This window comes from Myotis brandtii, unplaced genomic scaffold, assembly GCF_000412655.1.
Source record: "Myotis brandtii unplaced genomic scaffold, ASM41265v1 scaffold165, whole genome shotgun sequence".
NCBI lineage: Eukaryota > Metazoa > Chordata > Mammalia > Chiroptera > Vespertilionidae > Myotis > Myotis brandtii.
The window spans coordinates 2,395,489-2,422,169 of record NW_005356042.1 but is presented as its reverse complement, the minus strand read 5'-3'; the positions used below and the strand labels follow the sequence as shown (position 1 = coordinate 2,422,169).

General features: G+C 56.7%; 1 protein-coding gene across 1 annotated transcript in view; it reads left to right on the top strand.

Annotated features, from left to right (window-relative positions):
• The window catches only part of CHST8 (carbohydrate (N-acetylgalactosamine 4-0) sulfotransferase 8), an 86,381-nt gene that overhangs the window by 58,229 nt on the left and 1,471 nt on the right, over positions 1 to 26,681 (top strand). Inside the window, exons 3-4 of the mRNA XM_014536778.1 lie at positions 26,037 to 26,074; positions 26,601 to 26,678. Of these exons, the coding sequence (XP_014392264.1) occupies positions 26,037 to 26,074; positions 26,601 to 26,678 (116 nt within the window). The remainder of the gene's footprint in view (positions 1 to 26,036; positions 26,075 to 26,600; positions 26,679 to 26,681) is intronic.

Below are 26,681 nucleotides of genomic sequence, written 5' to 3'. Positions count from 1 at the left end.
GAAGCCCCCTCTGCAGCGGGCTGATGGCTGCATTCCAGGCAGCCGGTGTGCGCTATTTGCACAAACCTGTGTGCCTTTCCTTCTGGAGTCCCTGTCCTGGGCCCGCCGGCCTTGCTGAGCCCGGAACCCAGCCACGCCACACTGCCTGTGCGTGGGGCACAGATGGGTGCCTACAGAGGGTGCTCTCCCCAAGGGCCCAGGGCAGGGCAGTGGGGGCTGAGCACCGGCGTGGGACTGCCTGAGCAGAGGGGTCCCAGCAAGCGCCTGAGCCCACGGCCGGCTCATGGCCACACCTGTGGCAGCGGCACACGGATGCTGGCCTAACAGGCAGAACTGTCTTTATTTCCAGAATAGATTTTAATTGTTTTCTAGACCTCCGGCCTGTCTTGTGTCAGATGACTTGGCTACTCTTTAAGGTAAATTCAGTTCAACCCATGATTTGCTGGTCAAATTCAGGATAATTGGCACATTCCCGTGCAGTTCAGAGTTCTCTCCAGGCTCAGGCCTGGCCCCAGGTGGCATCCATTCCTCCATCTGGTTGCATGTAGAGACTGCTTTGGGGAGGCTCCTGTGGCTTCCTAGGTCACAACTGCTTCTCCCCTTGGTTTTCCCAGGAGTACAGTCACACCCCTCAGCAAGGGATGTCCTTCAGGGTAGCTGCAGGTCCAAAGAGGGGAGGCTCCTGTGGCTTCCTAGGTCACAACTGCTTCTCCCCTTGGCTTTCCCAGGAGTACAGTCACACCCCTCAGCAAGGGATGTCCTTCAGGGTAGCTGCAGGTCCAAAGAAGGAGAGGGGCATGGTGCCAGGCAAAGAAGGGACATATTTGGGCTGAACCTCACACCACCATGCCCATGGCCTCAGGCAGTCCTGGGAGGGAGCTCCTAGCATGGCCCCTGGTACTGGGTTTGGCTTGGTCGGCCTCCTGGCCTCTCCTCTGCCATCCCTGAGCTGGTTGTGACACCAGACGTGCACCTGCACTCCGAGGCTCACGGCCCACTGGGAACAGAGGTGCAGGGGAGCCCAGAGCAGGGGATGGAAGGAGGGACAGAGGCTGACCCCAGCCCTTCCAGCCCTCTGGGAAACTGTGAGCTGGGGACCCCCCGCAGAGGGAATGCACCCTAATGCAGTCAGCCCGGTGAGGAAGCCTTGAGCCTCAGGATGGAGGCAAGCTCACATGTGCATGGTGTTAGCTGCTCCAGTCCAACTTCCGGCCCCACCCTCTGTGGACCACCTCCGAGTCCTGTGAGAAGGGCTGGGTGCAGACAAGAGCATCTTACCAACTGCTGCAGAGCATCTGGCACAGGAGCTGCTCTGCTGGCATCCAGGAGGAGGGATGGGCCCGCCCCATCTGTCCCCCTCTGGGCATGCCAAGAGCTCCAGGCCTCAGTGGCCAGTGGTACCTAGAGGGAGATCCAGCAGAAGCTGAGGGAAACAGGCCACAATCATCTGAAGGTTCGACTGAGGGCGGGACTGTTTTCAAGCTCAGCCACATGGCTCTGGGCAGGACTCATTCCTCTCCGGCTGTTGGCCAGCCACACCTGTGGCAGCGGCACACGGATGCTGGCCTAACAGGCAGAACTGTCTTTATTTCCAGAATAGATTTTAATTGTTTTCTAGACCTCCGGCCTGTCTTGTGTCAGATGACTTGGCTACTCTTTAAGGTAAATTCAGTTCAACCCATGATTTGCTGGTCAAATTCAGGATAATTGGCACATTCCCGTGCAGTTCAGAGTTCTCTCCAGGCTCAGGCCTGGCCCCAGGTGGCATCCATTCCTCCATCTGGTTGCATGTAGAGACTGCTTTGGGGAGGCTCCTGTGGCTTCCTAGGTCACAACTGCTTCTCCCCTTGGCTTTCCCAGGAGTACAGTCACACCCCTCAGCAAGGGATGTCCTTCAGGGTAGCTGCAGGTCCAAAGAAGGAGAGGGGCATGGTGCCAGGCAAAGAAGGGACATATTTGGGCTGAACCTCACACCACCATGCCCATGGCCTCAGGCAGTCCTGGGAGGGAGCTCCTAGCATGGCCCCTGGTACTGGGTTTGGCTTGGTCGGCCTCCTGGCCTCTCCTCTGCCATCCCTGAGCTGGTTGTGACACCAGACGTGCACCTGCACTCCGAGGCTCACGGCCCACTGGGAACAGAGGTGCAGGGGAGCCCAGAGCAGGGGATGGAAGGAGGGACAGAGGCTGACCCCAGCCCTTCCAGCCCTCTGGGAAACTGTGAGCTGGGGACCCCCCGCAGAGGGAATGCACCCTAATGCAGTCAGCCCGGTGAGGAAGCCTTGAGCCTCAGGATGGAGGCAAGCTCACATGTGCATGGTGTTAGCTGCTCCAGTCCAACTTCCGGCACCACCCTCTGTGGACCACCTCCGAGTCCTGTGAGAAGGGCTGGGTGCAGACAAGAGCGTCTTACCAACTGCTGCAGAGCATCTGGCACAGGAGCTGCTCCGCTGGCATCCAGGAGGAAAGATGGGCCCACCCCATTTGTACCCCTCTGGGCATGCCAGGAGCTCCAGGCCTCAGTCGCCAGTGGTACCTAGAGGGAGATCCAGCAGAAGCTCAGAGGGAAACAGGCCGCAATCATCTGAAGGTCACACACACACACAGAGCTCTCTACAGCAGCCACAGAAACTCACACTCTGCCGTCTTCCGGAAAGACTGCTCACACCTGTGAAAGGAACAGGGCGTCCCGTCCACCTGTTTCTAGTTAAGGTCCCCTGCTTTCAAAGGTCCCATCCCACCACTGACAAAGAGGACTGTTCCCTGTTGAGGGGCCACGGTGGCCTCAGCCCAAGAAAGCCAAGAATTTCATGACAGACACCAGAGGGTGGCTGGGATTCCAGCCCCAGCCCTCCACCTCTTGCCTCACTCCTGTCATGGACCCTCAGCCTGGGGACAGTCTTGGAGGTCATCTGGGTAGAAGCTGCCTGTGGAATTCCTGCCAGAGCCGGTGTTTGGGGAGCCTAGCAGCACCCGGAACTGCCCTCAGACTGAATGATTGGCTTACATTCTAGTCCCTACCAACTGTGCCCACTGAACTGGGAATTGGGCCCCAGGACAAGGGAGGAGGCTGGAGGACTGACGAGAGAGCACCAAAGTCCAGGTGCGTTTGGAAGTCGGGGCTGAAGAACTGGCCAGGAGCTCAGTACTGACCTGGGGCCCGCATTCGTTCCCTGGTGCCTCCGGACGCCATTCCCAGCCTTCCCCCCTGCACTCCAGCTCCTGGGCCCCTGCCTTTCGTCAACTCTGAGCATGTTGGGGTGGGGAGGAGGCCTTGGTCTAGCCAGGTGCTCTCAACCTTGGACACAGGTCAGAATCACACCGGACTCTCACAGACCCTCCTAATCAGTGGGGTCCCCATCCCAAGGGCATTGAGAAAGGCTCCCCAGTACATTCTGGTCTAACCCATCACCAGCCGGCCTCTGCCTCCCCATCCCCGTCTATAATTTGCACCTGGCTGTGCCTTGAACTTGGCACTGCCATCTCCAGAGAGCAGACTCACTTTTACAGAGAAGGGGTCCCTCTGAGGACCCTCTGAGGCACCGGGGAGTTTGCTGGAGCTCAGACCGGCTGTGTAGTCCAGCGCCTGGCGGGACAGCTTACCTGTGATGAGTGTGGGGCAGCTTCGGGGACCTGGGGCACTGCAGGGAGCCTCATGTCCTTGGGTCTGTTGAAAATATCTCGACCAGACTCCCTTCCCATTCTTGAATAGCTACACTGGCACCAGCAGACCCACTGGCCACCCCCCTGCCTCACACCAAAGAGGTTGTGGGCTGTGGCCATGTAGGGTAGCGCCCACAGCCCGGACCCCAACATACCTGTATGTATGGTGGGTCGTTGTCATTCCACATCCAAGTGCAGGGCCGTGGGGTGTGCGCTTGGAGCTGTCCCCAGCACTGGGAATTGACCAGAAATAAAGGCTCACTGTGGCTGTGATTAGAGACAAATGGGGAGACAGTTCAGCTCCCCATGCTGTTATGTTCTAACCGTGAGCTTTTCAAAACCCAGAAATGGGCCACAGGACAGAATTCAAGGGAAATGTCCCCAGGGAGCGCTGGGTTTGTCACACTCTCCTCTGAAGTACGGCCGCAGGACAGGTGTGTAGCCGGCTCTCCCCTTGGGCTCCCTCTGGGCCTTCCCAGTTTGCTCTCTGCCCAGCTGACTCCTCTCGCCTAATCCGGGGCTGCTCACAAGTCCCGACCACTTGTCGCTGGCCTCTCCGTTTGATAGCCCCGCACCTGTCCCCAAGGCTGTGACAACATTTATCTCCACGTCCCGGAGAATTTTCTCCTGTCATCTTCTGCAACAAGTGGTTGCAGTTTTCATTATGAGACTGAAAAAAAAGCAAAAACCTGTAGCTGAGAAAAGAGGCATGTGCCTTCCACCCTACACTGGGGACATCTTGACATTTAAATCCAATTACCCTTTCCCATCCTTGATGAGGATATGACATGCAGCTACAGAACATCCTGCTAGATAAATGCATCATATTCCCTGTCTGCTCACAACTCCCAGGTGTGGGCCCAGTGTCCCCGGCCACCGCCGCCTGTGTGAGAGGATGGGGTCACGGACTGGCCACGTTAAAAGGCCCTGGAAATATATGTTTAGAAAATGTTTGCAGCATTTGGCCTCTGCCCTTCCCTGGGTCATCAGTTGGGAAAATGGAACAGCAGCAGGAGCAGGAGAACCCTGTCAACCTTTGCAAAGAGTCTGTGGTCATGCCGGGCTCCCAGCCCTGGCTTTCAGCAAAAGGCCACAACCCAGCTGGCTGTGGCAGAGCAGGGTTAGTTCAGCACATTCCCCCATTACTTCAAAGCTGCAGTCTCTCAGAAGCAAAGCACGGAGGACTCCCAGTGAATCAGTGAGCTAGTGAGGACCTTGTGCTACTATTCTGATGTAAATATCGGTTCTTTGGCATCTGGAGGGATGGAGTGCAAATTCTTTAGCAAAGTGCACAGAAGGTTCCCTGGCAGAAGAGGGAGACAGTGGGAGGAGAGGAAATTGCTAGGATTAGAATCCTGCCTCTGCCTTCTAGAAGGGCTCCTGGCTATGGGCAGTATCCAAGGAGACCAGGCCCAGCTCCCCACCCCAGTCCTGTCCCTCTTCAGAAATCTCCTTACCACTTACAGTTACAGGGTCTGCCTTGACTCTCCTTGCTCCATTTCCATCTGCAGAGAGAGAGGTCAAGAAAATGTCAGTGCAGAGAGATTTAGAGTCTCGTCTTAACTGGGCTCCCTCGCCTGCTCCCTTCCCAGCTCACTCCCAGGCATGCCTCTTCAAGATGGAGTAGACAAGCAGAGAAAGGTTAGCCCCTCCCCAGGAGTCCTGGAAGCAGGAAGTCTTTTCTCCCTCCCTTCCCAACAGCGCCCTCCCGCAAAGCACAGCTGAGGTGGTGCCCAGCCTTTCCTGGGTCCCAGCAGGGTCACCTCTGTGAGCCTCCACGCCCTGCACAGTTCCCTTAGGTCTGCTTCATCCATGTGGGCCACGGTCCTCTCTGCGTGCCCCAGAGCCGTCCTAGCAGCCTGCCAGCCTCGGGACAGAGTGCTCCCCTGTGGATTTCTCTTCCTCATCCAACTCTACGTTCTGCTCTCTTAGCCAGCATCCTCAAGACAAGTTCTATGTTCATGCCTGGCTCCTGCCAGTACCCGTTTCTGGGGTCACCTCTTGGGGTCTAGCCCCTCCTCTTCACATGTGTCAATTTGGGTGTCCCCATCCCATTTCTCAGGGCCCCCTTCCTTCTCAGTCTGGTGCCTGATGTTGCTGAGCATTAACCTTCTGCACCTGGGAGTCTCTTTATAGGCTGCCAGAGAAGCCATAACCAACCAATTCCATTGTCCCCAAATTACTACTTGTCGAGCCGTCTACACACCAGAACACTGCTGTCCACTGCGATGCCATCCGACTTCACCACCAGTAAATGTGTCAGCAGTTGCATCACTTGCCAGGGGCTACCTGTGCCCCACCTACCACCAATTCTGGAGTTCCTGCTGCTAGCTGGTCACCAAGTGATTCAACACTCATATTTCATCTTAGCATCCACTTTCTCAGACCACTGGCACCAACTGTCAGGTCATTGGGAAGGAGAATCTGAGAGTGGAGACACCTGTGGGGAAGGGAGGGCAGCAAGAGTGAGCAAAGGGAGGGTCCAGCTCAGGGGTGGGCAAACTTTTTGACTCGAGGGCCACAATGGGTTCTTAAACTGGACCGGAGGGCCGGAACAAAAGCATGGATGGAGTGTTTGTGTGAACTAATATAAATTCAAAGTAAACATCATTACATAAAAGGGTACGGTCTTTTTTTATTTATTTATTCATTTCAAACTGGCCGGATCTTGCCCGCGGGCCGTAGTTTGCCCACGGCTGGTCCAGCTTGATGGAGTCAGCCCGTCCCATGTGGAGCTCAGGAGCTGGGATGGCCCTGCAGAGTGGCCCAGGACTGACGCCAGGGCCTGAACCTTTATACTCAGCAACCAGTCGCTGGATGTAGGCAGCCCCTGGGAGCAAAATGGGCGGCGACTTTCTGCAGCCAAGAGTGAGGTGTGGAGGGAAGCTCGGCTGCAAGCTTCCACGGTGGCCGCTGCACCCCGTCATCCCACAGTTCTATCTGACCCCAGCCTCCCCGCAGCCTTCACCTCTGGCCCCCAGCACCTGACCCCTTACCCCACGCAGGACAAGGAGTGCCTACGGCTCGCTTTATGAGGGCTCAGTTTTCCCAAATTGCTTGGCTTTCTCAGGATCATTGAAAATTGACTGTAGCTGATGCTATTGAATTCACTTCTTTCTGTCAGTTTTATGAAAGCTTTTTCCTTCCAGGTATTGCCATTTTGTTTCTGAGATACAAGCAAGATCTTGGCAAAGCAGAAATAGCAGGTTTTTTTTAACATGGCACTTGGGAGTTCTAGAATATGTTCACACAACTTTTTATCAATTTAATTGAGGTATAATTTATATACAGGAAAACACATTCATTGTGAGTTTGGACAAATGCATACCATCACCCCAATCCAGATCACACAACATTCCCCTCGCCTGGAACATTCCCTCATGCCCCTGCTCACCCAAAGCCTCTCCACCACGGCCCCCAGGCAACCACAGATCCCATTCCATGGCCAGAGGTCAGTGTTGCTTGTTGTGGAACTTATGTAAGAGAGACCCACAGGAAGTACAGTTTGGCTTATTTATTCAGCCCAGTGTCTGTGAGCCCCGCCGTGCTGTCGTGTGTATTGGTAGTTGGTCTCTTTATGGACCGCAGCACCCATTGTGTGGCGGGGCTGCAGTGTGTGTATCCACTCCCCTGTCGATGGGCATGTTCTTTGCAGTCGTCACCGTAGACGTGGACACAGGCAGCATGGTCCTTAGAGACGTTCAGGCAGGAAGTGTGACCTGTCCACAGCCGTGCAGCCAGGAGTGCTGGGAGGGGGCTCCATGAGCCAGGAGGCCGGACTCACTCCATCACTTAACTGAAGAACCCTAGAAAACAATGATCTGGCCCAATAGCTGGTGCATTCTGTAATTCCTTCCAAGGCATGTATTTTTCCAGAAGATTCTCTGGGCATTTTTTTTTTGGATGCTACTTGAGTTAACATCCTTTCTCAATTCAGGGTAATCGTCATGGAGGGGCAGACCTACAGAGCAATCTGTTTGGGCACGTGCATGTCGAACGGACTATATATCATGACATCAGCCATTCTGAGAAAATTGCTTTTCCTCCCTGAATGCCAAGTCATAAATAATTTCAGGTTGGGAAGAGCTCTGCTAAGCATATGTTTGACTTCAGGGAGGGGCCTGTAAATATTATGAGCCACAGAACAAAAAAATGAGGGGACAGATTTGTGGGGTCACTTCTCGTCTGGACCTTACTATAAGGTGCTCTAGCAGATGCTGTGGGTGCCCCACCCAGATCTATGTTCCCAGTGGGCTGTGCATAGCTCAGAGCTGCACCCTTTGCCAGAGATTTGACCTCTTCTCCCCAAAGGTGATGCCTCCCCGGAGAGGTGGCCTACAACCAATCACATGCCGGTATGAGTGCTCTGGGGCAAGGGACCAACCAACAAGCAAAGCCCAGGTTTGTAACATTTGTCAGTTTCTGTGGTGTAAATACTCCCACTGTGGCCAATTCCAAGCTGCCTTGCAAAAATAAATGATAAGTTGCTTAAGGGTATACGCACACGCAAAAAAAAAAAAAAAAAAAAAAAAAAGACATTTTAAAAGACAAAGGAATGATAAACACAGAATTCAGTGTGGTGGCCGGGGCGGGATGTATGTCTGAGGGGCAGAGGGAGCTTTGATGATACTGATAAAACTGTTTCGTAAGCTGGGTGCTGAATACAGGTGCGTGTTCTTATTCTTTACTAGAAGCCTGGTGCATGAATTTGTGTATGCTTGGGGTCCCCCAGCTGGGGGTTGGGGGGATGGACCACGGGAGGTTTAGCTGTGGGAGTGCACTGACCACCAGGGGGCAGCTCCTGCGTTGAGCGTCTGCCCCCTGGTGGTCAGTGCATGTCATAGCGTCCAGTAGTTCCGCCATTCAGTCAATTTGCATATTGGCCTTTTCTTATCTAGGAGGATACTGTATGTATTGTCATATATTTTCTTTGGTGTGAATGAACACTTCACAACAGAACAACTCTAAGAAAGCCTTTCAAGCTCTGAACTTGTTTCACCCACTTGTGCGGGGCATGGCTTTTGGTTGACAGAGCACGCAGCTTGAAGGCTGGTCTCGGCCTCCTGCATCTGCCTGCTGGCTGCACAAAGCTCACATTCCTAACGAGTTCTGTGCAGGAGAAGCGTGGCCTTGTGCATGGAGACTGCCATTTCCCTCAGGGCGGGCAGCTGGAGGAGGTGAGCGAGGGTGGTGGGCAGACTGCCCTGTCCAGCACTCCCTCCCACTGAGGACCGAGGGGAATGCCGATCCCCGCTCGCCCGGCATAGTTCTTTTTTAGACCTGGTGGCTGTTAGAGCCACGCCCACCCACTGCCTGGTACTCAGCATTCGGACCTCCAACATCTAAATATGCCAGGTACTTACCGCCTCCCTCCTCCTGCGGGTGAGCGTGGGCAGCCCTCTCCACAGTCCCCGAGTCACCCTGCCTTCTGCGTGAGGAGGTGCAGGACTAGAGCAGCTCTGGAACCGGCCAAGGCCCCACAGCGGGCGGGACGTGGGGCTGCGACTTCCACAGGACGGATTGCTCCTGTAGCCACTCGGTGCCACCTGAAGTCTGGTGCCAGCACCACTGAGCAGCTGTGGCCTGTCCCCTCCAGCAGCCCAGGTTCCGTCACCAGAGCCTCCCTTCCCCCAAGGTTCTGCTTCTGCGTGCAGCCTGGCCTGGGGCAGCAGCTGGGACAGGGAGACAGAGGGTTGGTCCGGACCTGGGCACCGGGGAGCTTACTGTCTGAGCACGACTGGGGGCTCCTGCGAGCCCGCGGGCATGGTTGTTCACATGTCCTTTCCTCCCGGAGACACGTTCATCTTTGGGCACAAAGCCACTGACTTCCCTTTACCGAGATGACGGGACCCAGGCTGCAGGCAGATGAATGGGCCTGCAGGGTCTCCCGGCTCAGTCCCTCATCGCTGACCTGGAAGCCAGTGCCGCGAGGGAGGAGGGACCACAGCTCGGAAGGCAGCCAGGACTGAAGACAGGGAGCCAAGGAGAGACTAAAGAAGGAAACGAGGCCAGGAAGCTGACGTCACACAGGTGCACACACTCACCCGAGGGCATCCGAGAAGTTTCGGAAGCTGTTTCGAAGACCAGCTTCAAGGAGAGACCCACCCTGAGCCGACCCCAGAGAGGCCCTGTGGGATGGTGGGGCGGTTCAGTGCTGAGGGGAGGAGCCACGAGCAAAACTGTACAGGAAAGCAGTAGGTGGAGAGGAGAGCAGACCCTGGGGCCAAGGACAGCCAGGTTCAAGTCCGTGCTCAGCCACTTACCAGCTGTGCACCCTGTGCAGCTCAACCTGGGGGCATCTCAGCTCCTTTCTGTGTCACGTGGCGTGGGCTTCTTGGAGGGTCCAGGGCTGCGAGGCTCTTCACAGCGAGTGGGATCCTAGAATCAATAAAACCCTCACTGGCGAGGGCAGGGGTGAGTGCACGAGTGAGGCAGGGGGCTCTGCCAGGGTGGCCCCTGCTGGCAGTCTCTGGGTGCTATGGGGGGTGAACTTCTCAGACCCCAGGCTGCTGAGATGGGAGACCCAGCTTTCTAGGGCAGGACCAGACTCTGGGGGAGAGAGGCAGGAGCCCTGCCCGCGGTGCCAGCGGGCTCACCGAGTCGGCTTCATAAAAGAAGTGGGGTCGGTGGACGCAGCCGGCAAGGGCCCCTGGCAGGTGCACCGATCTCCGGGGGTTCTTGCCCTTCACCTGTCCACCAGCTGCACGTTGAGTCCTGCAGCGCCCCAGGGCCTCTGTGAAGCCTGCTGCCTGGCTAGGGGTGCTCCCTGCCAGCTGATGTGAAGGAGTGGCCACAGCACCCAGAGACAGACCAGAGGGATGGGGGTGGGGGTGGGGGAGGACCCAGACGCTGCATCAGGGTCCTCGGCACGGGGCCTGCCTGAGACGTGGGGACCCTCACAGGGGAGGAGAGGCCAGGCAGTGAGGAACCTGCGGGACAAATGGGGCCTGAGAAGGACGTCCTGAGGCGGGTGGTGACAGCCAGGGTCGCTTAGGAGACCCTGATGGGGTCAGTGAGTGAGGATCTCAGGGGTCACCAGGGGTGTGACTAGAGGAGGGACATGGGGTCAGTGAGGGTTGGAGCATGTGTTCTTTTTTTTAATCCTCACCCCAGGATATGTTTATGGCTTTGTGTTGTTGTTTTCATTGATTTTAGAGAGAGAGGAAGCGGGAGAGAGAAACATTGACCGGTTGCCTCCTATAGGCACCCCAACTGGGGATCGAACCTACAACCTTTTTGGTGTACAGGACAACACTCCAACCAAATGAGCCACCCTGCCAGGGTGCAGGATGCGTTCTTGAGCAGGGTCCTGTCACCTGTCCAGGGAGGTTCACAGCTGAATCAGGGTTTTCAGCCTCATGTAAAGCTAGGTGCCCCGGCAGGGGGCTCCGGTCCCCTTGAGGCCATGCACAGGGACAAGCTCTTTCTCCTCAAAGTCTCCCTCACTCCTCTCTGGAGCCACCTGGGCCTGTGAGCCTGTCCCTGAGGAAAAGCCACAGCGTTGGCACCTCCTTGGGCTACCCATCTCAGCCTTGGGCCAGGCCATCCGTCGCAAAGACAGCCAGCAGAGAGCCACACCCACTCCGCCAGCAGCCCGGCTCCTGGAGCCCCCTCACAGTCTCCCTGACCCTAACTCTAAAACTATTGATTGACTCCTAACTAGTTGTCCATAGGAGACCAAAGACAAAAATGGACAAAGCAAAATAAAACATTCTCTTCAGTTTTCCACAAGTGTGGGCACCAAAGTCTCCTGGTTCTCACATGAGGGCCTGGACACCAGCCCCTCAGCCCCTCAGACTGAGCCTCCCCTGCGGCCAGCGCCCAAGTCCCTCAGCAGCAGGGCAATGCCCCCACCAGCCCCTCACCCACCCTGCCTCGCCCAGGCGGGCCTGAGGATTCACTATGAGCTCACATTTGTATCAAGTACAGGAGGGAGTGAGGGACACGCTATGGCTCTCCTTTTAATAGTGAATCCCATTTCCTCTTTCAGTTGATTTTCTTGCAACAGATGCTGTTGCAGAAAATGGAACAGAATGGACAAGATAAAAAGGGGAGTAATTAACTCGGCGCAGGAGCCTTCCCAGCAGATGCCAGGGACTGCGGGGCAGGGTGCCCACGGCCCGCCTACCGCACTCTCGCCTGGCTCGGCGGCCCGCTGCTGCGGCGGGGACACACATGTTCACACGGCGCTCCCGATGCTGGAAAGCAGGGAGCGCCCTCCCGCTGTTTAGTAACTGATGACCATTTTTCTCCAATTAAGCTGAAATTGAAGGATCCTCAGACTTAGACACCCAAGTGAAATAATTAGTGCTTCGAATGCTAATTGTACTCAGATGTGCCTTTGCCTGTGGCGGCTGCCTGCAAGCGAGCATGTAGGAAGGTAATCCTGTGAGAGGAGCAGGCTGGCCCCCCAGCGCCCCCAGAGTGACAGCCCCAGGCCAAGACTGTGACATCACTGATGCCATTTAAGACCTGCTATGACCCTCTGCTTGGCCAGCCCCCTGGCCCAGGCACCGACAGGCAATGCGGTGTCATGGTTAGAACAAGGGCATATGGAGTCTAGCAGGTTTGGCCTAGACCCCCAGTTCCAGCGATGTGGACCAGGGCAAGAATCACCTCTGAGATTCACGGCCGTCATGCAAAACATTGGTTGTAAAATCCATCGGCCGGAGCACTAGAGCATCTCTTTATCCACCCTGTGTCCTCAACGCCCACTCCGGGGCAATTAAGGGCCAGTTCTGTGCAGACTGCCTGCCCCGGGGGAAGACTCTGCAGCTGCCACCTGAGCCCTGAGAGGACGGAGTGTGGGGGTTGCCCGCACCCACGAACCTGCTCACAAACTGGGGAACATCTCTCTTCCCCCGGAGAGGAATGCACTCCCTAAGGCTTTCCTTGCTGTGACCTTGTCCACAGGCACGCCCCAGCCCTGCTCTCTGCGGAGATGACAAACCTAAGAGGCTTAGGCTTCTTTGTGTCGCGCGTCCCCAGGAAATCCACTTAGATATTCTGTGTTCCCCGATCGCCACATAATAAGATTCCTTTATCTCTTGTTGTCATGGGAAGTATATATTACCTGATTAATATTAATGTTTGGCCGATTAATATTAATATCTGAACCGATTCATACTTCACAAGGCGACGATGTTGACGAGCGCCACGGAGCCCAGACAGCTGTGGGGTTTTGGCAGGTCCCTGAGGACAGCAGAAGCCCGTGCTGACCCCTCCACCTCGCTCCCCGGGACGCCGTGTGCTGCCGCAGCGTCTGTCCGCAATGGCCGGGAAGTGTGTCTGGACTCTGATTGTGGCAATTAAAATCCTTGCATCCAAGACAGCATATTTTATCATTTAAACTACATTTTACATTCTCCTAACATATTTTCCCAGTAATGTTGTTAAATTACGTGATAAGGGCTATTTCTTGCTTCTGAGGTTGAAATACATTACCCTTATTCCTTATCTGCCTGGAATTAGAAAGGTTTTGGCCTTATATGTTCAGGTTTCATTATCAAAATTTGCCTGACTTTATAAAACAAACAACATTTTGTTTGTCCTTGTTTTAATCGAAGAATGATAGAAGCTTTGTTTTCTGAAGTGGAGAGTGCTTTCAGCACTGGGGGAAGGGGAAGCGCCATGTTTTGCTGCAGCCAGAGGATCCTCCAGGGCTCCAGGGGGTCAGTGGGGCCCTGGCTTACCTTTGATTTGGAGATGCCACCACCCCTGTCACCTGAGCATCCTGGAAGCCAAAACAGTCAGGGATGCTAAGCTTCCTGTCCCTCTTGCCCACAGGGAAGGCAAACCAGAGACTGCACCTTTGACCAATAGAGCTGCACTGTGGCTGTGTAGCTTCCCCATCCCGTGCCTCCCCGCTAGCTACCTACCAGTCTAGCCCCAGCCCTTGCCTGGTCCCCATCTCAAATTCTTTCCTCTCGACCTTGAACCATCAACCTACCATGAATCCACTACCGTTCATCCACCCACCATCATTCAACCACCCGCCACCCACCCGCCACCCTCATTCCATCCTCTGCCGCCATCCATCCCACATCCCAGCTGCGGTCAGTGTGCCCCTGATGTGCCGCCTCCCCATCACCTGTGCGCCACACATCTGACATGGAAGACACCCCTGTGCAACATGTGAACCTCTCCCCACCCTGATTCCCCCACCCAGTGCCAGTTAAATGTGCCTGGAACAGTGCCTGGACCACATGCCTGGTAATAAATCACCTTCCCCCAGTGCCCACCATCCTGAGTCACCCTGGATGGTGACCTCTGGTGGGGCTCTTCTGAGAACACATCTCTGTGCCTCAGGAAGAGAGCACATGTCTCCTGGGATGAGGGGACTTCCCTGAAATGTGACCCCAGCCCACCTCCTCCCATCCCCTGTCCCTCTGCGTGGATGGCAGGGGCAGGGTTAGTTTTAAGTGAGGAGGCTCCTGCTCTCACAGACGGAGCTTTAGCTGGGCTAGTGGGGACCGTCAGGTTGCTCTGTGGCTGCCCCTCAGTGTTTGCCCACCCTGCATGCCATCTCCAGCCTCTGCCCTGCCTCCTGGGGACAGCCAGATGTTGGGGGCAAGGGTGACAGCCTCTCTGGCAGAAGACCTTGGCCAAGGACGAGGACGGGGCTGGGGAAGTGGGGCTGCTCCTTTCTTCCTGGGCCCAGGCCTGGTCTTATCTAAATCCATTGTGGAGGTGAACCTTGACGTTGACTTCAGTTCCTCGGAGCTCTTTTCTGCAGGGCGAGGTCTCAGAGGAAGGGGCTGACTCTGCTGGTCATTGAGTGAGAGATGCTGGCCCAGGGGTACCTGTCTGCGCCCCCCCCCCCCATTGGCCCTCCCGCTTTCGAGAAGCTCGGCCCTGCAGAGAAATCCTAGCCTGGCCCCATCCAGGTCTCTCCCCACCCAGGACAGAGTTGCAGTCTGGGAAATGGCCCCCGTGTATTCCGGAAGCTGTCCTGAGCACACGAGAGAGGTGAACCCCTCAGGAGGCACGTGTGGGTCCCGGGGCCCCTACCTCAGCCGGCTCGTGTCCTCAGTTGAGGAGGCAGCAGGACAGACAGGAGTAGAAAGCTGCAAATGACATTCTCAGGATGTCCACCACCCACACGCTGCCCCCAGCGCCCAGGAGAGTGCCTTCCCGTGGATTTCCAGCTCTTCCCAAATCCCTGCTGTCTCCAGGCACAAACTCTCACCAAGACCTCAGACGTTCAAAGCCTGATGCCCCTGCTCAAGCTCCCCAGGCCTGACACCGTGTTTGTCCCGCGCCCCGGGCCCCGCCTGGGCGTTACAGCAGCCCCTCCTTCTGCGTCACCTCCCTGCAAACAGGAGCATGCTGGTCGCCGTTGTAAGCATCCCCGGCGTGATTTATTGCCATCATCACAATATTTTGTTTGGAGCTGTAAACCTCCAGACATAAATCAAGTCATTAGAAAGAATGACGTTTAATCCTGCAGAAGATGCCTCGGTGGGCTGAGCAGCTCTCGCCCAGCTTTCGAATCATTAATTCTGGAGAGGATGGCCCCGTGCACACCTCCACCGGCAGCTCCTCTTCTCCGCCACACACGGGCATGGAAGGCCAGAGGCACGAGCCAGGCTGCTTTGTGTCTTGAAATAGCACGTTCATGACTGCAAAGAGGTGCCCAAAACACAAGCCCAGTCATGGAGACCGGAGTCCTCATTCCGCAGGAAATGCACGCAGCCGGGAGGGGCCGCCTCTGCGCCTGTGATGTCTCTCTCTCGCCTGAGAGCTGCCGCTGGCCGGACTTCAAAGGCAGCAAGAGAAGAGCTCAGAACATCTTCCGCTCTCCTCTCACCGTGACCCTGCCATCCTTCAAGCAGCCATTATGCGGAGGCCACATTCTGTTTGCAAAGCCACGGGTCTAATTCCCAGGTTTTGCTGCAGACATGCAGGCCGATGCTAACGGTACCTCCCAGGAACCCAGCAGCCCCCACCCCACCAGGCAAACACCACACCACACGAATTCCCTGCCGTTGGGGCCTCTCGTAGCTCAGGAGACACCTGCATCAATCATGCTGGAGAGGGGATGGGGTTGGGGGTCTCGGCTGAAGGACCACCTTAAACTCTGGCAAATTCTAAGTCCACATGACAATTGTGAACATTCTGGATGACATTTCCAGTGTTTAGTTCTACTTCTCGTGCTCAGAGTTAGTGAGGGTGCTGTTAGCAGCATTATGTCGGCTGCACGGGTTACGGTGTTGGAAGTCGAAGGGCTGGGTTGCGTGTTTGTGTCTGGACACTGTTTTCCCCACACTCTGCACTATTTCCTGAGAGCTTCGACCTGCAGGTCTTGTGTTTCTGTTCAACATGGCCAAACCCAGTCTCCTTCCCCATCAGCTCCTCCCTCCCCCAGACCGCCCTCGGACAGATGTAAGGGTGGAGGCAGAGGTTCCCTCGCCTTACCCCTCAGACCTCTGACTCCACAAGCCCTCCAGCCCGGCACATGGTTGTTCTCCAGAACCTGCCGTCCCTCCTCATCTCCCTGCCCTGCTTGAGTTCACGCCCTCCATTCCTCACCTACCGTAGGCCTTACCCTCTCCAGGCCGTTCCCCAGTCACCTCCAGAAAGATGTGGCATGTGCAGCCGCAGGCCCCTCCCCTCTCCGCCCTTATCTCAGCATTGTGGTTGGTACCCCAGGTCTGGTCGCCTTTCATGTGCCTGGGGCTGGGTGCACAGAGCCTGGGGGTCTTTGTGTGCACATGTGATGTGCGTGTGGAGTGCAGCCACAGTACGTGGTGATGGGGCTATGGGATAATAGTATGTCTGCTCCCCAGGATGACCTGGGCCTTCCATGGTAAACCCATAGCCAGCCCAGCGGGGTTCACTGCTAGACCGACCCAGGGGGCTGGGCAGAGCAGAGCCAAGGGCTGACCAGCCAGAAGGGGGAAGAAGTGGGTTTTGGCCAGATGTCCATATAGCCAGCCGCTGCAAAGGCCAGGATCGATGTCTGTATTCTGTGCCTTACCCCTCAGAGAAGCCGGACACATCCTCAGGCCAGAGGCTTCCTGAGCTGCTGGCGGCCCCAACCCCAGGTCTGAGGCCTTGTTACCTCTCCTCTCAGAGATGCATTGCAGCTACCCAGACCCGTGGCAGAGAGCGTCCAGGCTGACTGCCAGGCCTCCCAGGTGTGCAGCCACCTCCAGCCTTGCCCTTTCGGTCTGTGAGTTGTTGGAGGCCCTGTTCTGCTCAGGGGCACAAGGATGACCCCTGAAATTCAGTTGCCCCCTGAGCTGCAGCTGCCCATTCATGGTGCTTAAGCTGGGCCAGGAGGGGGTCAGTCAGTGAACAGTGGTGACCACTGGTGCACAGCCATTCGGGGCTGTCTTATGAGGATCAGCGCATCCATCCCTGAGCCCCTAGGCAGCCCTTTACAGGAGCCCGGCTCCCCCAGGGGCTTAGAGAGCCCCCCTCAGGAGAGAGAGACCCCTGTAGCAGGTTGGGGGTGGGACATGCCAAGAAAGCATCAGCTCGGACGGATTTGCTTTTGTGGCTCTTCAGGGTCTCTCAGGCAGCAGCTGCAACCATCTGACAGCCACAGGCCAGCTCAGTAATTGACGCCGCAACCGGAACAACACATCCTGAAGCCTGGCTAGAGCTGGGCTGATCATTATCTTGTGGCCCGGCCATCTCTGTAATGAGGCTGCCCTGCTGGCAGCCCCCGATGGCCTGACTCTTCCAGGAAAGGAGTGCCTGTCACAGGCCGGCCAGTCAGCGCTGCTGGCACTGTTCCTGCAAGCAGGCCGCCCTTCCGTGGGGCCACTCTGCCTCCAGCGTGACTCACTCATTTTTATTTCCTGGTAACCCCCGGCGGGAATTCACCAGTATTTAAGCCAAATTAGACCCCTTCCTACAGAGCTGGCTGGAGAGCGGTCGCTAGGTGCCCTGACAGCCAAACAGGAGTCATATGCTCCTCCCATTTGGCGGGCCGAGACTCCCTGCAGGTTCTGGACAAAGGCAGGACACTGCCGGGGCTTCGGGCAATCAGCTGCCTCAGTTCTGTGTCCTCTCCTCTGAGAAGTGCTGGTCCCACCTCTCACGGACACTGGAGGACCACGGGCCGTGGAACTTGTTCCTGCGCAAACGTACGTCCCACCCCGACTGCCCTCAGGACGTCTACACTTGGGAGACCCACAGGCATCCCATGCTCAGCGAGGTCTGCCCTCCTTTGCAGGACATGGCACCTGTGCCCTCCCACCATTCAGTCGAAACCACAGTCTCCCATCCTGCTCACGGGCGGCCCTGGACCGCTGACGCACTCCGCGCAGGAGCTGGCTAGTTCCAGCCCACAGGGCCCAACTCCACGTTCACGTGAGCAACCTGAAATCTGCCATGATGGGAGCATCCACCACAGGAATCAGCACACACTGCAAGTTAGGCTTCTGCCCATCACCCAGGGAGCCCGCTGTTAAACACTTGCCAGCACAACACCCTGCCAGCTAGTCCTGAAGCGTTCGCCGTGTCCTCCTCCACCTCCTGGCACCAGCCCCGGGGCCCAGGCCTTGCACGTCCTGTCTGGACCATGCAGCATGCACTGACCAGGCGTTCTGCTCCTGTCTCCAGCTCTTCATCTCAGAATGGGCTTAAATTCAAAGTAACTCCCTGGTTTGAGCCCTGTAGGCTCCTTTGGAACTTAGGGGATAAGATTTATGCCTTTGCCAGGACCACAAAGCTCTCTGCATGCTGGCCCCTGCTGGCCCCTGGGGTCCTGCCATTTCTTGACCCTTCAGTCTCTACATCCCTTCATCCCAGGAGCCCTGCTCTCATGGTGCAAGGCCACCAAGCTCTGCCAAGAAGGCCATCATCACTGTCAGGTGCCAAGGAATTGTCACCCCCTTTGGAGCCCTCACCTGATGCCTGGGCTTGCGGACATTCCCCCGTCACACGCTGTCTGCTCTGTCCTCCGTTGCTGCCACTGACTTGGACTCTCTGTTCAGTGCCTCACGTCCTTGCTGGACTAAACTCCACAAGGGCAGGGACCATGACTGTCTCATTCGTGGCCAAGGCACCGTCACCAGTGCCTAAGACACTGCCTGGCACACACAGGTGCTCAGGAGTGAATGGGCAAATGGTGTAGGACAGTACGATTGTTCTGCCACCTGATATCCTTGCTGCCGAGGTGCTGGAGGGAGGCAGAGACGGGGCCGCCAGGGGAGAGGCAGGGCTGCCAGGGGCACGGCGGCCTTGCTGGTGAGTGAGCCCTTGCTCATCCTCAGCCGCATTCACTGGCTCCTGCCTATCCTTCCAGGCCCACGTGTGTAGAAAGGATACACAAAGGGAAGAAAAGGCATGACCTTCTGTAAGCCATGTGCCACGTACTCTCAGAACCGTCCACGGACATGAACCCACCCAGCACACGCCACGGCAACAGCTGGAAGCATGCACACGTGCAGCGCAGAGAGGCAGTGTGACTCACCCCCTTGGCATGAGCCCTGCTCCATGCAGCGTGCACACGTGGGTGGCAGTGCATGGCACATGTGTGCTGAGGCCACACACCGAACATGGTGGGAGTCCCCCAAGGTTCTAACAGAGGACAGCTTCACAGCAGGAGCTGAGGACCCCTCCTTTGTGGACAGGTGTGCACATGGAGGGTGCTCGGGGACACCCCCGCCCCCAGCATGTGATGGGCAGATGAGTGGGTGGGAGTGGCAGGACAGCTGCTGGGTTCGAAGAGCAGCTAACTGGCTGGCTGGTTGACTGACAGGCAGCGCCAAGGCTCCACTCTGACAGCTCCGAGGGGACTCGCAGCCCAGGCTGAGCTGACAGGGAACTACCCAGTTGAATCGTGGATCCTAATCACGGAGATGAGGGAATGGAATCGCTAAACAAAACAAGTAGCGGTCAGAGCTGTCAGGTGCGCGTCAGCCCGAACGGGAAGATTCCTGCGTCCCTCCCACCCTGCCCTGGTGAGGAGGTGGCTCCAGGAATCTCAGCTGCTCTGAAGGTGGCCAGGGGTTAGGAACACCAGGAGCTGGTAGCTTCCATCCGAGGGCCCTCTCTGTGCCAGCACTGTGCATATTTGATTTCATTTGCATATTTGCGGACCTGTAAGATGGGTATTTTTTATCCTATTTTATAGATGAAGAAACTAAGGTTCAGTGCATTCAAGGGATTTGCCCAAGGTCTCTCTCTCTCTCTCTCTCTCTCTCTCTCTCTCTCTCTCTCTCCCATACACACACAGTTTAAAAAATATGGACCCCTTGTTAAAAGCTATGGAGTCTCCAGGCAAAGGGAGAGGCCAAAAGCCTCCATGAGTTCAGTTTCCTCAGAGCAACTTGGGGAAGCCCATCCGCAGAGGCTGAGGCAAGAGGAGAGGTGTCTGGCTGACTCCTGCCTTCCCCAAGGTGCGCAGAGCCACCTTTGGGTTCCAGGAGCAGCTGGCACCTTTGTCCAGGGCAGCCCCACTGCCTGGAACACCATTTCCCTGCCCTGTACCCTGGGCAGCAGAGGTGGGCACGGCTGTGACTGAGTCTGGTCTCCAGGCTGTGACTGAGGCCCTAGCAAAGGATTTAATGAGTTGGACTTGCCTGTGAACACAAGTGAGAATTTAAGGCCCTTTGGTGAGGCTTCTTCCATCTGAATTCTGTGCTTTGAGTCCAGGCTGCCCTCTAATTGCTGAGTGTGTTTAAACTTTAGTTTTGCATCTAATCTGCATAAATTAACAATCTGCCCAGATGAAGGGAGCTGCTTACAATGAGGCAGAGGCTGACGTTGGGCGGGGGTGCCCCTCCAAAGGGCACAACCTGAACTGCTGGGAGAAGAAAGAGCCAGAGGAGGTGTGGCCACTTCGAGGCCCCAGGCCCCAGATGGCAGTGAGGCAGCCAACCCCACAGATGGCAGTGAGGCAGCCAGCTGGGTCTGTCAGAGTTCTGACCCCACAGACCTCACACAGTCCGGTGGGGTGGACGGACCTTCAGCCAGGGCAGCTCCTGTCTGCATCCAGCTACTTGGTTGGCAGCTGCCACCCAGACATGCAGACCCTTCCCAGGCTGCCAGGCTGAGCTGGAGAAGTCACTGCCCAGGTTGGTGGACTTCTGCAGCGAGGAGCCCAATGCCCATCCCCACCTCCAGGGCCAGCTCCCAGTCCAGGCAGCAGTGGCTTTTCTACAAGCATTTGTTGAGCTCCTGCTGTGTACCAGGCATTGTGCCAGGCTCTGTCTGACACAGATGTCCTCCCCCAAGAACATGGAGAACTAACACAATCTTTCGTTCCTGATGAGCCGAACCAACCCAGCAGGGGAAACGTTTCTCCCTTCCTCCAGGTGGCTGCCGCCCCGCCTCCCGATTGCTCATAAAGCCCCTGAAGTCACATTTCCCCTGTCATGAGTTGAATTGTGTCCCCTCAAAATACAACCCCTGGTACCTGTGCGTGTGACCTTATGGGGTCTTTGCAGATATAATCAAGTTAAGATGAGATCGCTGGGGAAGACAGCCATGTGAAGTTGGACTTAAATTACCACAAACCAAGAAACATCTGGGGCTGCCAGAAGCTAGAAGAGGCTTCAGAGGGAGAGGCCCTGTTGACATCTTGACTTCAGGCACCTGGCCTCCAGAGAGAATACATTTTTGTTATTTTAAGCTACCAGTGTTGTGGTAGTTTGTTAGAGCAGCCCTAGGAAACTAATACACCCCTGCGATGGTTAATTTTATGTGTTAACCAAGCCATGGTGCCCAGATGTTTGGTGAAACACCAATATAGATGTTGCTGTGAAGGTATTTTTTAGGTGTGATTAGCATTTCAATCAGTAGCCTTTGAGTAGAGCAGATTGCCCTCCATAATGTGGGTGAGCCTCATTCAATCAGTTGAAGGCCTTTGGAGAAAAGACTGGGGTCACCAAGGAAGAAAGCATTCTGCCTCCATACAGTCCCCAGACTCAAGCCGTAGCATCAGCTCTTCCCTGGGTCTCCAGCCTTGGCCTGCCATGCAGATTTTGGACTTGCAAACCTCCTAAGTGCATGAACGGATTCCTTAAAATAGATATCCTTCCATGTATGTATCCTATTGGCTGTTTCTCTGGAGGACCCCGACTAACCCAGCCTATCATTCAGAAACCTTCCACACTTCCTCGGAGTGGGGCCTGGGGTTCCTGCAGGCTTTCTCCCCTGACCCCTGTGGGCAGCACACCCACCCTGGCTGCGCTTTCTCCTGCCAGCGCCCCTGCGTCGCACCTTGTGCTCATCCCTGCTGTGTGTCCCATCCGCGCACCAGCTGTGCAGGAGGCCTTTCTGTGGCACACACGTTAGGCACAGGGGCTGCTGCTCTCTGACTGGGATGTGGACAGTGCAGAGCACAGCAACAGCCTTCATCCCACCAACTGCCCGGGCACCTGGGGTGGGACCGAAGCTTGGACTCAGGATCTCGCACATAGGGGCGCCAAGACGCAGTGAGTGCCTCACTTTCAGGTGTCTCCCCTGGCTCAGGACGGCCTGAAGCTCCTGAAGTTTCCCGGCCTGATGGGCAGCCTAAGCGGACATGTGAGTGTGCTCACAGGTGGGTGTGGCCACACGGGCTCACCCTGAGAAGATGTGGACATGGGACATGAGCCAGGGGAATGCAGCTCGGTCCAGGGAACCCCAGGGATCCAGGGAGCACGAGTCTGAAACTCCGCCCAGGGCAGGGATTCAGACTTACACCCACACCCAGGTGCACCTCCTGGGCCTTCAGTTCCCCATCTCTGCCCTCCCTGCGGGCCTGACTCCTCAGGATGGCCCTGCCTTGCCCCAGGCCACAGTGTTCAGAGTGGCAGGACCCTCTCCCCACTGCCTACCAGGGCCTGGAGCTGGGATTTGAGCAACCAGATGAGCAGTCATTTCCCTTAAATATGTTCAAGGGCTCCAGAGACACGTTCTAGGCACTTGGGCCCTGTTTTGACCCCTGTCAGTGTCACCTGTCTACACAAACTGGCACCAAGGAGTTGGAGTTTTTGAGTTGAACTCGGCAAGCCTCCCGCCTGTGACTCGCAGGGCAAGCGACCCACCTCTCCCACCGCTCACATGCCAATGAGGCCCCCTCCCAGCCCCGCTCCAGGCCAGGCTGCACCGCCTAATCCTAAGCACTGGCTCTGCACACCCCCGTCAGCCTGTGCCTCCCCTCGGCAGGCACCAGGGAGCTTTTCAGCCGAACCCTCGGAAGAAGGCCCGTGAAGAGCTCACCGTGTGGAACCCACTTGACAGTCCCCATAACTCACGCCTTGTTTGCTCTCACCGGTGCTAACTCCTATTGTATCGTGCATATTCTAACTGCTCTGCGTATGTCATCTATCCAGAAAGAGAAAGTGGTTGTTTATTTTTTATCCAAGTGCAGGGGGATTGTTAATGTTTTATTGAAAAGAGGGGACGGTAACTCAGATATTGCAAGTGGAGTGTACATGACGCCTTGGGATTCCCCTGTCCCAGGCGGGGAGGATGGGGAATGTGTGTGGCAGCATTGGCATTGGGTGGACAAGGAGGCGAGGGGTCATGGCTTGTGTTGCTCAGAAAACCTAGTTTTATCTGTATTGTGTGCTTATTTCGGGGTTTAGGGGGAGGATGATCATGATTATATTGAGGCCAGGCCCCCCCGTTCCGTAAGTCCCCCCTGGCACCAATTCTGCTGGCTCTCAGTGACAATACTGTACCTTCCTTGTGGGTGCAGCAAAGGCAACACCGTCTTCCCAGGGCTCTCCATGGAGCTGTCCGGGGTCCTGAAGTGCAGCCCACGGGGGGAACGCAGACCCCAGTGTCAGGATCCCAAGGTCCTGGCCTTCCCTCGTTCAGAGCTGGGTGGTCTTTGCTTCAGCCTTTGTGCAGTCCGTGTGTGGAAGAGCAGCGTCCTCCATGGGGAAAGGAGCGCGGGGCCTCTGCCAGGGGGAGAGCCCATTACATTTCCTTTGTTAAAATTCTGCCTTTACTCCAAAGGGTCAGTCTTTGTCCAGCAAGTTGCCATAAGTTTAAGGGTTTGGAGCATAGAGCTTGTGGCAAATATAGTTCCCCACAGGATCTGTTGTTGGGTTTTCCACAGACAGTTTTTCTTTACAAAAGAGGCAATTGCAGCCTGGTTGGCTTTGTTAAACAAAAGTGGCCAAAGGTCAGGAGACGCCCCCAGAGCCAGGCTCTGTCCAGCTAGAACTTTTTCTCCAGCCTATGCCCAGGGCTCTGGCCCTACCAGCCTCCGAGTGGGCCAAGCTCGGACACACCTGTCCAGTCTGCACAGATTAAATGGGACAAGCCCCACGGCCACCACCCTTCGGGCTGTGGGGACCGTGCAGGTGGGAGGTCACAACCGTAGGGGCTGCAACCTCAATAAACACGTTGTCGCTTCCACCAGCTGGCAGGTGGCTCCTCGGCCCCACTCTTGGCCACGCCTGGCATGACTCATTTGCTCCAGAAAAGGAGCATAAATAAGTGCCATCGTACTTTGACAAGTTGACAGGGTTGACAAGCAGAGTAAATTCCTGTGTCTGAAGCTGAGGAGGGGAGGTGATTTAGCAGAGCCAGCTGCCATCACCAGAAGAAAATAATTAAGGAAACGCGGCAGTGTGGAGGGAAACCGAGTGTGTGCGGGTCCCTTCTGGAGAAGGGCTCTGTGATCATCGGCCGCCGGAGGAAGCTGCATGTGCCAGAAACACTGAGCCCAGGAAGCTCATGCTGGGGGTGGCTGCCTGAGGAGGGTGAAGGGGGCGGCGAAGGGAGGCAGGATCGGGGCTGAGAAGGGGCCCCTGGCAAGGGGCTGAACTCTAAAGGCTCCTGTCTCACAGTCAGGCACCCCCTGATCATACCCCGCCCTCAGGGGTGCAACCACTTCTGCCTGGAGCTTCTCCTCAGCCTCGCGGAAGAGTCTGGAAGGCCTGTTTCAGAGCTCACCCGCCTCCACACACTTATGCACATAACCTGGGGAATGCTCAGGAAGGCAGACACTCTGCCCTTTGCCCAGGGAAGGGCACACCCCTGTTCTGAGCCCAAAAGGATCAAAGGATAATACTGCAGCAGAAGAAAGATGCAACGCGCCAAGTTCCGCCTTCATTCCCACCTCTCTTGGGACTTGAGAAAGGCCCCAGCATGCTCAGGGACGGCAGGCTTTCAGTCCAGGGTGACCTCGGGTATCCCCAATTGCTGATAAATGAAGGAGACATGTGGGCACATCCTCAGCCTGACCAGTATGAGGCCATGGCCATTGCAGTGGCTGAACCTGTAGAACAACCTCAGAGAAGTGAGTGGAGTTTGGGGGTCAGGGATAGAGGACCTGGATGTCCTCTCACCAGCTGGGCTCCAGCCACTGGACCTCTGCCAAGTACTCAGAGATGGCAGGGGCAGTGCTGGGCCTCCAGAGCACCCACCCCAGGCAGCGCCAGGCTCGGCCCTCTGTGTGAGGGGAGGCGGTTCTGATGGTGACTGGCTTCTGGCAAAGCCTCAGAGCAGGAAGAGCCCCTGAAGTGTCCCTGGCCAAGCAGGGGTGGGCGAAGGAAGCCCAGACTCCTAAGTAAGTTCCCCCGAAGGAATCCTCTTGTCCTTCCCCAAAACAGACCAAGCCTGCTATGAGGCAGAATCGTCTCCTCTGGCCAAAGGCTCGCCTCCCAGTGCTTGTTGTCCTGAGTGAGCCCAGCCCAAGCCCAGGCAAAGGTGGGCAGAGGGGACACCTGGAGTGTGGCCAGTGATACGCTGACCTCTCTCCCCGCAGTCACCGTGAGTGCTCGCTGGACACTCTGTGCCTGGGCTCTGCTCAGCCCTTTGGAGGAGGGCAGTGTGTGTTCAGCTCACCCCCAGAGCCCCAGGGCCAGCTGCGAGGCCAACGTCTCAAAGTGGATGGCTCAGTTAGGGAACTTCCCAGAGGGAAGTGGGGAGACCCCAGTCCAAGGAGAATGAGTGTGTTCCAGTCCCAGGCCAGGTGTGTGCAAAGGTGTGGGTGCAGGTGTGTGGTATTCCAGGTAAGGAGCGTCCACATGGACTACAGCCGGGCAGAGCCAACAGGGCATAGAGCATGGACAGGCCTTTCTGAAGGGGCCTTTCCCCTCTGATTTAGTGACAGTGTGGGTGGGAAGTGGGCTGTGAGGTTTCTGGATGCTCTGCTGGGCAGGTGTGTGGCAGCTTGAGCAGGGCGCTTTTCCAGACCTTCCAGGTCACGCTAGGAGGTAAGACGCCAAGAAGGGAGCATCAGCTGGCAGCCAGGGGACCAGGTCTTTCCTGCGCCCCCATTTCCATGCGGATGGGAGAGAGGGGCACTCACACTGAAGCGCGCCTCTCCCGCGTCCCCCCTGAACTGCCTTTTTGTGGCGCCTACCCCGAGTGCCCTCCCTTCGGGGCACCCACAGTCAAGAGCCCATAAGCAGGTTCCTGGGAACTACGTGGTTCTTCCGGCGCTAATACTGTGCTCTCTGTTCGCTTTTCAGGAGTAAAGTTCAACATCAGGCTACAGCAGCCGCGCGACGTGAGTTCTGATAAATCTCAGCAGGGCTGCCTGGGGAAGTTGGCGAGGGCAGGGGAGAAATTTGGAGGGCACATTAAACCCGTTCTTGGAAAGAAAAATGTGTCCGGCCCTTCCCGGGCGCCCTGGGAACAAAGCCCGGGGCCTGGGGCCATGAGTTTCCCTTCCCCATTGGATGGCAGCGTTGGAGTGTGCTAATTGACTCAGTAAATCTGAGCGGCTCCTCCGCCACCGCTGCCAGCCCCGCCCGCCTCGCTCGGCCGCGTTCCTGGGAGGCCTGCGCCATCTGGTGGCCAAAATGACACGTGCACCTCGGGCCATGGCCAGCTGAGGGGAGGACCCCGGGGCTGGGCGAAGCTCGGACCAGAGAGGTCACCTCCCGCAGGGCCAGCTACCTCCCTCTCCCTCCACTTAGACACTCTCCTGTCACCGAGCGGGCAGGGCCTGGGCGTGGCGAGGGCCGGGCCTGTGTGACCCTCAGGGCCAGCTGTCCTGCCCACCCTGGTAACCCTTTCTCTTCTTGCTCCAGGACTTCCCGCCAGGCAGCTCCCAGGATGGTGTTTTTAAGGCGCCCGCAGAGAGGGTCGCCCGAGACGTGTCCAGCCGGGCA